The sequence below is a fragment of the Myxocyprinus asiaticus genome, chromosome 33 (genome assembly GCF_019703515.2).
Source record: "Myxocyprinus asiaticus isolate MX2 ecotype Aquarium Trade chromosome 33, UBuf_Myxa_2, whole genome shotgun sequence".
In the NCBI taxonomy this organism is placed as follows: domain Eukaryota; kingdom Metazoa; phylum Chordata; class Actinopteri; order Cypriniformes; family Catostomidae; genus Myxocyprinus; species Myxocyprinus asiaticus.
This window is the reverse complement of record NC_059376.1, coordinates 30,040,246-30,050,770: the sequence shown is the minus strand read 5'-3', so window position 1 is coordinate 30,050,770 and position 10,525 is coordinate 30,040,246. Positions and strand designations below refer to the sequence as shown.

Below are 10,525 nucleotides of genomic sequence, written 5' to 3'. Positions count from 1 at the left end.
CACATCTGGGAGGACAGTGAGAGAGTAAATGAGACAGTAAATGATGAGAGAATTTTAATTTTTGGGTGATCTTTTCCTTTAATTTTAAATATCTCAAATGTATTCACTGTTTTAGATTACTATAGGTACTAAAATGTATTTATACCTCCTTTCTCGATGTTCAATGGCAGTCCAAACTGATGTTTCACTAGAGGAAGTGTACTTTACTCAGCAGGGAGGGGCTTGTGGTTCCTTCAGAAAGTGTAGACTGAATAATAGCTATAGTACGAAGACCACGTTCCTTTTAAGTCTTCAACAGATGCAAATACAATGTAACTATAATAACAACAAACGTTATTGAAGAAGCAGCGAAATCGAACGTGGAATAAAAAGGCGGTTCACATCAAAGCGGAACAAGAAAGGCGCTCGCTCGGTAAGTTTGTTTAAAGTTCTTCATTGTATGCTAAGAAAACATTTCGTCAACAAAACTGTTTTTTTGTTTTGTTTTTTTTTTTAATAGCACATTGACAGATGTCACAAATATGTTTGTTTGTACGTTAAATGTATGCGATTATCAGTTCTGTTCGCGCCATTACAAACGACATCGTCACACGGAATTAGCGTTTAGACAGACGAGAAGCAACAAGTTTGTTTCGCTTTTGATATGTGCTACTGGCATTCATTCATTCATTCAGGAATGTACATTTTCAGTTAAGTTTAAGCATTAAACTTAAACATTTGAATTTGTATCTAGATATGGTATTCGTGAACATGTGACGTAGATATTACATATGATGGTGGAATCTCCCTGCCGTTCAGACCAGTAAATGCCACCAATGGTGCCCAACAGGAACTCAATAATTCCCCTAAAAATTCTTAATATAAAGCCTGTGCACAACCTGTACAGTGGTGTAAACTTGCATATCTTTTTCATGCCGTTCAAATACATTAGTTCAGTTTGTTTGAAATTGGCTATTTTTGTTGGTAACACTTTATTTACATTAGTTAACTACATTCGTTAACATTAACAACCAGTGAACAATTATTTTACAGCTCTTATTAATGTTGTTAATGTCAATTATAGCATATAGTAATAGCTTTTTAAAATGAAACATTTTATACATTAACATTTGTTAATGCATCATGAACTAACAAATACAAATAGTAGGCTATTTTTGTGAATTAACATTGACCAGGATTAATTAAATGCTATAATTATTGTCCATTGTTATTTCATGATGCCTAATGCAGTTGTTAATGTTAACAAATACAAGCTTATTGTAAAGTATTTATTTTTTCTGCCCAGGGACTACAGATGAAATTGAGCTCTGTAGCTAATTCTGGGGCAGTCTTCGACTGTCCATTGTCCCTGTCAAATAAACTACTAAATAAATAAAATGTTCCATATTTGATACACACTTACTGTGTAATTTTCCCACTCAAATTGAAATTAATCCTTGAGTTTGTAAGTGTAAGAATGTGAGATTCAGAGCCTGTATTTGTAAATTATAATTTTTATAAGAATGCTGATCCAGAGTTATATAGTTATTTCAGTGCCAGAGCAGACAGAAAATCTCAGGCACTCTTTTTATGTGTTTTGTCTACCCTTGGGCTGTAAATGGGCGGATTCTGGAATATGAGGAGACGAAGTTTGACCTTTTTTATTTTCTCTCCCTTTCTCTATTATCTCTCATTCAGCATCCATCCTCAGAGTGCAATCAGAGATACTAAAAAGCCTTGTCCCTGTTTATATCCCCTTTAATGTTAATCACATTTTAGTAACAATAAACAAAAACAGATTACTCAGCAATCCTGTACCCACCTACCCCCCCCACCCCCCACTCCCCCAGCAAACATGTCCCTGGCTCTAAAGCAAGTCTTCAACAAGGACAGGACATTCCGGCCCAAGCGGAAGTTTGAGCCTGGAACGCAGCGCTTTGAGCTACACAAGAAAGCGCAGGCATCCCTTAATGCTGGCCTGGACCTGAAGCAGGCAGTGCAACTGCCGCACGGCGAAGACCTGAACGATTGGGTGGCCGTTCATGTGGTGGATTTCTTTAACCGCATCAACCTCATCTACGGCACCATCAGTGACTCCTGCACAGACCAGACCTGCCCTGTTATGTCTGGCGGGCCCAAGTACGAGTACCGCTGGCAGGACGAACACAAGTACAAGAAGCCCACTGCTCTCCCTGCGCCCAAATACATGAGCCTGCTAATGGACTGGATTGAGGTGCAGATCAACAATGAACAGATCTTCCCCACTAATGTCGGTAAGGACCAAGTGATCAACAAATTGAAAGCCTCTGTTCACCAACAATTTTACACTAAATTTCAAACCAGCATTTTCTTTATTTGATGGAAACTGGGTGCTTTTTATTTTGTTAATCAACTTCATAGCCAAAGTTGTCTTTAAATACAAGGTATTATTGATCATTTCCATCAAATCCAACTTGCAGTTCATTTACATTGTTGATTTTATATCGATTTGGGTGGGTTGCTGACAGTAAATCATGGTAGATCTAAGTTTTTCATGAATGGTGGGACTTAAAACAAAGTTCATCCTTCCTGCCCTGTATTTAATTCATGTATTTTTAGTCCTTCAAACCTAAATTTATATTGGTCATTAGAATGCCATAGGCAACAGAAATTTGATAACACATCTAGTATAGTATTGATGTAAAAAAAGACCATCATTAGGCACCACATAAATAGTAAATTGTTAACATTTGATGCAGAATCTCAAATCACAGAAAACCTCTGCTTGCAAGTGCATGAGTCCTCTGTACTTGTGACTGTTGTTTAAGATGTCTAGAACTTCCCAGCTTCCGCTGGCTTTGTCTCATTATCCACAACCTGCCATCTGACGTCTGTGTTGCCTTTCAAATCAGGTCATGTAATTTACGGTGGGATATAAATAGACCAGGGCTGTGTATGGGACTGATTCTTAGAATGCAACAAGACGAGCAAGTCGCAGAATCTGCCATGTATAAGAAGATGCTTGTCTGCATTCAGGCCATATTGCAGCACACTATAAATAAACTTTACTGCAGAAATATGAATCTGCGATTTGTAATGTGTCACAGCACATGGCTCAGATGAGACACATTTTGTAGTCTTATTAGGATGTGCAGATTAGAGAAGAGATATGAAATTGTATTAAGAGAGTTACAAAGAGCCAGAGTTCTCAATTTACTTTTTTCCTTTATTTTTACTTTTTATGGTATTAGCAGGCTCACGTGACGTGACAAAACTCAGCTCTATCTTTAATCTCAAAATAAACCTTTTGATGTTATTTCACACAGTATTTTGGAATCTGATAAGAGTGAGAATTACAGTGAGAACAAACTAAGTCTTATAAACACTTCAATAATACTATTGCACTTAAACAAATGCATTTAAAGGGATAGTTGACCCAAAAATTTAAATAATCTCATCATTTACTTACTCATGCCATCCCAAATGTGTATGACTTACTTTCTTCTGCTAAACAAAAGAGTTTTAGAAAAAAAATATCTCAGCTCTGTTGGTCTATTCAATGCAAGTGAATGGTGGCCAGAACTTTGAAGTTCCAAAAAGCAAATAAATGCAGCATAAAAGTAATCCATACGACTCCAGTGGTTAAATCCATGTCTTCAGAAGCGATATGATAGGTGTAGGTGAGAAACGGATAAATATTTAAATCCTTTTTCACTATAAATGTCCACTTTCAAACAGCCCTTCTAAGCTCTCTCTTCTCTCCTGAGTTCTTCTCTTGTTTATGGCGATTTGCATTCTTCGTGCATAATGCCACCTACTGTGCAGTGATAAGAATTTATAGTAAAAAAGGACTTAAATATTGATCTGTTTCTCAACCACACCTATCATATCGCTTCTGAAGACATGGGTTTAACCACTGGAGTTGTTTGGGTTACTTTTATGCTGCCTTTATGTGCTTCAAAGTTCTGGTTACCATTCACTTGCACTGAATGGACCAACAGAGCAAGAGAGATTTTTCCAAAAATCTTAATTTGTGTTCAGCAGAAGAAAGTAATTCATACACATCTGGGATGGAATGAGGGTGAGTAAATGATGAGAACATTTTCAGTTTTGGGTGAACTATTACTTTAATGTGTATCATCACACTATATGTCATTAACTTTTCAGCTAGCAAAAAGTATTTTTAAAGTGTACATGAATTTGACACCCAGTGTTTTTTTTTTTTATTCTTTTGCCCCTTAACTTCATGTTGTCCTGATATTTTTAGGTACGCCATTCCCCAAGACCTTCATGCAAGTAGCGAAGAAGATCTTGTCTCGTTTATTCCGTGTTTTTGTCCATGTCTACATTCACCACTTTGACTGTGTGAACCAGATGGGAGCAGAAGCCCACGTGAACACCTGTTACAAACATTTCTATTACTTTGTTACTGAATTCAACCTCATAGACCACAAAGAGCTGGAGCCTCTGGTAAGCATGTGTTTTTAGAGAGGAAAAAAGAAATTTGTTTCTACTCTACTTATATTAATTTTGTTCAGTTTCCTTTAGGAAGTGTCATGGGAAAATTACAACAAAATTAGATTGCCTGCAGCTAATATTTGTACTTAAATGCTGTATTTATATGTACAATTGAAGTCAGAAGTTTACATACACTTAGATTGAAGTCATTAAAACTAATTTTTTAACCGCTCCACAGATTTAATATTAGCAAACTAGTTTTGGCAAGTCATTTAGGACATCTACTTTGTGCATGACACAAGTAATTTTTCCAATAATTGTTTACAGACAGATTGTTTCACATTTAATCGACTATATCACAATTCCAGTGGGTCAGAAGTTTACATACACTAAGTTAACTGTGCCTTTAAGCAGCTTGGAAAATTCCAGAAAATAATGGCAAGCCTTTAGTCAATTAGTTTCTGATAGGAGGTGTACTGAATTGGAGGTGTACCTGTGGATGTATTTTAAGGCCTATCTTCAAACATAGTGCCTCTTTGCTTGACATCATGGAAAAATCAAAAGAAATCAGCCAAGACCTCAGAAGAAAAAAAATGTGGACCTCCACAAGTCTGGTTCATCCTTTGGAGCAATTTCCAAATGCCTGAAGGTACCACGTTGATCTGTACAAACAATAGTATGCAAGTATAAACACCATGGGACCACACAGCCATCATACTGCTCAGGAAGGAGACGCATTCTGTCTCCTAGAGATGAACGAAGTTTGGTGCGAAAAGTGCAAATCAATACCAGAACAACAGCAAAGGACCTTGTGAAGATGCTGGAGGAAACATGTAGACAAGTATCTATATCCACAGTAAATTGAGTCGTATATCGACATAACCTGAAAGGCTGCTCAGCAAGGAAGAAGCCACTGCTCAAAACCGCCATAAAAAAAGCCAGACTACAGTTTGCAAGTGCACATGGGGACAAAGATCTTACTTTTTGGAGAAATGTCCTCTGGTCTGATGGAACAAAAATGTAACTGTTTGACCATAATGACCATTGTTATGTTTGGAGGAAAAAGGGTGAGGCTTGTAAGCCGAAGAACACCATCCCAACCGTGAAGCATGGGGGTGGCAGCATCATGTTGTGGGGGTGCTTTGCTGTAGGAGGGACTGGTGCATTTCACAAAATAGATGGCATCATGAGGAAGGAAAATTATGTGGATATATTGAAGCAACATCTCAAGACATCAGCCAGGAAGTTAAAGCTCGGTCGCAAATGGGTCTTCCAAATGGACAATGACCCCAAGCATACCTCTGAAGTTGTGGTAAAATGGCTTAAGGACAACAAAGTCAAGGTATTGGAGTGGCCAGCACAGAGCACTGACCTCAATCTGATAGAAGATTAGTGGGCAGAACTGATAAAGCGTGTGTGAGCAAGGCCTACAAACCTGACTCAGTTACACCAGTTCTGTCTGGATTAATGTGCCCAAACTCCAGCAATTTATTGTGAGAAGCTTGTGGAAGGCTACCCAAAAGTTTGACCCAAGTTAAACAATTTAAAGGCAATGCTACCAAATACTAACAAAGTGTATGTAAACTTCTGACCCACTGGGAATGTGATGAAAGAAATAAAAGCTGAAATAAATAATTCTCTATTATTCTGACATTTCACATTCTTAAAATATAGTAATCCTAATTAACCCAAGACAGGGACTGTTTTCTACGATTAAATGTCAGGAATAGCAAAAAACTGAGTTTAAATGTATTTGGCTTAGGTGTATTTAAACTTCTGACTTCAACTGTAGATGTGTCTATTTATGTAGGTGGGTGGGAGTAGACAAAGTGTCTTCCCATAGCCTGTACAGAGCAAAAAGCCAGAAACAATGAATAACAGATAAAGAAACACAAATGCATCATCTTGTGATTAGTTGCTAACAAGCACGTTTTATAATGGCTTCGCTAATTGGTTGGGCCGTACAAGGACAAGTTGAGTCAGCGCGTTTGATATTTCAGCCTCTATCATTTTCTCATGGAGTTAATGAGCATCTGAGCTCATATGGCAGAACAACTCTTTGGTTCATAGAAGCAGCAGTTAATTCTTTCAGTAGTCACAGTTGAATTGATGCCACGGGATCAGGTGTCTCCAGCAGGTCCTGTTACCGACATCACAAGCTCAGTGGCTATTTGCATAGTGTTTTCAAGGTTTTTATATTTGCTCAGTAGGTGTCAAAATAGGGAACATGATCTTTATCAATTTCACATAAACATCACAAATATTTAAATCAATAAATGCAAAAGAAAGTAATTATTGAGATAATCGACGAGGATATGCAGTTTTTATGTCTTTTTTTTTTTTTTTTTTTTTAATCATAGATATTTCTATTTTCTGTTTCCGCCTGAATGTATTTTTAGTTGTTTTAAGTTTGTGGTTTTGTATGATGGTTTATAGTGAACTGATGCAGTGTTTCTTTCTCCAAACAGAAAGAGATGACATCTCGGATGTGCCACTGAGAGAAGAAGAAGAAGAAAAAAAAAAAAAGCAGTCCCTCTCATTCCACACAGATCAGAAGAACCACCCAAATTAACCATTTAAAAGTGTATGGAACAGAAAGCTAACTCGCAAAGACTCTATTTTTTAAACACATTTAAAAGTACTGTACTATTCTATTTAGCGAGAGACATCTCTGTATTCGGATGTGTTAGGCATATGGAGAATATTTTTATTAGAAATCTGTATTAACTGTTATTTTAGTTTTTCCAAATTTGTCTCAATCATTCCTTTTTTTCATAATCTATAACATGCAGATTTTATTTGTGGCTATTTATGTGGTTGAGATATTAAACCCATTCTGTCTTGTCTGTGTACCTCATTTATCCTTTTTTAATTCGTTAGTTATTGGTCATAGTACTGTGGAAATAGTGTCTAGCACTGTAGTAATTTTGACAAACTTTCCAAGTAGGTTCTGCTGCAACAGGATGACGATATGCGGTGACAACTATATATAATTCAGTTCATCTACCTTGGTATATCATTTCCTTTGTATTGCTTGAATGTAAGACATTTTTATGTTTTCTAGCACACTGTGTTTTCTGGTTTTGATTTCAGTCTTTAGGGGTTGTTTACACGGCAACGTTTTCAACTAAAAACGGAAAACTTTTATGAGTTTTGGCTGTTCATTTACACGACAACGGCGTTTTGAGGCCTGAAAACGCAAACTTTTGAAAACGGATTTCAAAGTGCAAGTTTTTGAAAACGATACCGTTATCGTCTCCGTGAAAACATACAAAAACGATGACGTCATGCGCATGCGAATTACGTGTTCAGTCTATAGGCATGCGCGCGATTACTTCAAAACAACGCGCGAGACATTCAAAATAACAATGGCGGACTACAGGACTGTGCTCAAGATTTTGAGATTTTCGACGCTTCTCCAGCAAAGTGTAGATTTACTGCATCGCTACTACGACCAGCGATCGCCATCTGTGGAAGAATGCTTATGTGCGCAGGCGCGTAGTGTTTCTTTACAAAGTGGCATCGCCAATTACTGTCCTGGCATGCATAATACAGCGTTTTTAGTCGTTTTCGCGGATCCGTGTGAACGGGGATCGTTTTGACAGCGTTGTCGTCTGTACGCGAAACTTTTCAAAAACTTTTCCATTTTTAGTACATCGTTGTCGTGTAAACGTACCCTTAGAGACTGCAGTTAAAAATATTGCGGTTAAAGTTTGAGCGCTTTTTAGTCTGCTGATCCATCTAGTTTGTTTCTGTCCACTAGATGGTGACAAAGGCACACGAGACTGGATGATGAAATCTTGCATTATTGTGGGCTGCATGCAGTAATATCTAATCTGAACAAATTCATTGGGATTTTTAAAACTAAGTTTACCTTTTGATTATACAACGGCTTTTAAAACTGTATTATAATTGTGCTTTGCACAAACTTTTAATGGGTTTGAAGAGATATTTGACCTGTTTTGGATTGGCTAACATGCTGAATAGGCATATGTGCCGAGTTGCATGTTTGACGGAAATAATTATTTTACCTGTCTCCCTCTCTTCGCCGAGAGATCAAGGGAAGCGCTTCACTTTCGGCTGGAGGTTTTGAAGTTAAGGTTGTTAGTTAATCACTCTGTCCCATTGTAAGATTTTTCCAGAAGGTTCATCGTTATTGTAATGAGTGGGCGTGTCTCACTGTCATGCAACAGAAGAGTGAAGGCTGCAACATCAAGGTCATGCTGTTTTGTTTGTTAAATTAATGTGTACGTTAAAGCTCTTTTACGAAGTCAAGCTACAAACCAACAGAATGCACATCCCTTGAGTCGACAGATTTAAGATAATTAGATGCTTTAGATGTATGGCCTAGGGTTGCCACGTGATTTGTCCCGTATTTAAGCTGGTCAGACGGCGGCACTGTGAAATCGTTCCAGATCGCTAATTTAACACGGATATAAGTTGTAAAATGTGCCTATGGTGGGTAAAGGACCATCCGAAAAGTCCACAAATGGTGCTAAAACTGGATTTTTTTTCTGTATAAATGTTCAGTAAGATCAAACAATGTATGAATACAGTCATAAAGACAAGTACAGGTGAAGGAAGAAAAACAAATACGTATAAACCAACCAAATGTATACATGAATAAGAGAAAGGAGACAAATAATCCCCCCCCCCCCCATTTTATAATTATAAAAATAAATGTATACAAAAAATAATCAACTTTAAGAGGAGTTTGAATTACGCGTTTGGAACTAACTTACAAAACCACTGCCCAAGAAAACTGATTTGTGTAATTGAAATTTTGAGGAATATCCCAGGTTCAATACAAGTTAAGCTCAATCGACAACATTTGTGGCATAATGTTGATTACCACAAAAAATAATTTTGACTCTTTCCTCCTTTTCTTGTAAAAAAAAAAAGCAAAAATCTGGTTACAGTGAGGCACATACAATGGAAGTGAATGGGGCCAATCCGTAAACGTTCAAATACCCACTATTTCAATAATAATCAATGCCTCATGATAGTGGTGAGTTGTTCTGTAGTCTAGCCTTGTTAAGAAAAGGATTAACAAAAGAATATCTTCTGCTCACTGCCCCGTTACATTCCAGCAGCATTGCTGAACAGATTCGCACCACAGCAGACATTTTCTTTCACTTTCATCATTATTTGCAAAATTGACCGTGTGATACGTAATGTGTAAGAATTGCAGTAACGATACTGTTGTGCGGAATGTACCAGAAATGAGTAAAGGGAAATGATACGTCAATGGGCGGAGCGTTGACATGTTCCTTGTGTTTTGATACGTGCAGGACGAGCTGAAAACGCGCTTGCGCAGCAATCAAACAGCTCCTTAAAGCTGATTCAATGCGGGGAAATATTGCATAGGTTTGTCTTGGGCTTCAAATATGCTGGACTTTTTGTCAGACTGCTAACCCAGATATCATAATACTAATGATGATGAATTTCTTATGCATTATCTTAAAACTTTGAAGAACCGCATACAGTTTTATAATTTATACTTTGAATTAAAAACAAAATAGCCTAAGTAAAAAATAACAGTTATGTAAGGTAACCTAAAATGTGCTTCGTATGGAATTAATAAACTGGTTTTATTTTTAGTAAATATGATTTAATGTGACTGAATCAACCTGAACAAAAAGGGGCACAATATCACTTGGACAACCGACACCCCATTAATCAGTCTCTAATGGATGTGGTTTAGAAACCGCAAACACGTTCGCTGAACAGCCACTGTTCTTAAAGGAATATTTCACCCAAAAATGAAAATTTGCTGATAATTTACTCACCCTCAGGCCATCCAAGATGTATCTGAGTTTCTTTCTTCATCAAAACAGAATTTAAGACTTTTAGGATTTAATTTCAGGCCTCCTCCTCTAAACAATGCAAGTGAATGTCCTCCATTTTTTGACAATCCAAAATGCATATTTAGGGTGCATCAAAATAATCCACATGACTCCAGTCTACAAAGTTCTTCTGAACCCAAACGATTTATTATTTTTAGAAACAAAACAGTACTTATATACTTTTTAACTACAAATGTTCACTTCCGTACATCTCTGTGATGTGCGCTTATGAGAGGGATGACGTAAGCTCGTTGGTAAGGTCA

General features: G+C 37.2%; 1 protein-coding gene across 1 annotated transcript; it reads left to right on the top strand.

Moving 5' to 3' along the window:
* The first annotated feature begins 240 nt into the window (after positions 1–240).
* mob3a (MOB kinase activator 3A) lies at positions 241–7,268 on the top strand. The gene is made up of 4 exons (XM_051669334.1): positions 241–412; positions 1,678–2,252; positions 4,226–4,428; positions 6,885–7,268. The coding sequence occupies exons 2-4, from the start codon at positions 1,835–1,837 to the stop codon at positions 6,912–6,914; spliced, it is 651 nt and encodes a 216-aa protein (XP_051525294.1). The 5' UTR covers positions 241–412; positions 1,678–1,834; the 3' UTR covers positions 6,915–7,268.
* The last annotated feature ends 3,257 nt before the right edge of the window (positions 7,269–10,525 follow it).

What these genes read in the sequence shown, in the direction of transcription:
- mob3a (XM_051669334.1), top strand. Translation starts at nt 1,835, where the DNA reads ATGTCCCTGGCTCTAAAGCAAGTCTTCAACAAGGACAGGACATTCCGG. An exon ending in GATCTTCCCCACTAATGTCG is followed by an intron (nt 2,253 to 4,225) that starts GTAAGGACCAAG and finishes TGATATTTTTAG; the next exon opens with GTACGCCATTCCCCAAGACC. An exon ending in ACAAAGAGCTGGAGCCTCTG is followed by an intron (nt 4,429 to 6,884) that starts GTAAGCATGTGT and finishes TTCTCCAAACAG; the next exon opens with AAAGAGATGACATCTCGGAT.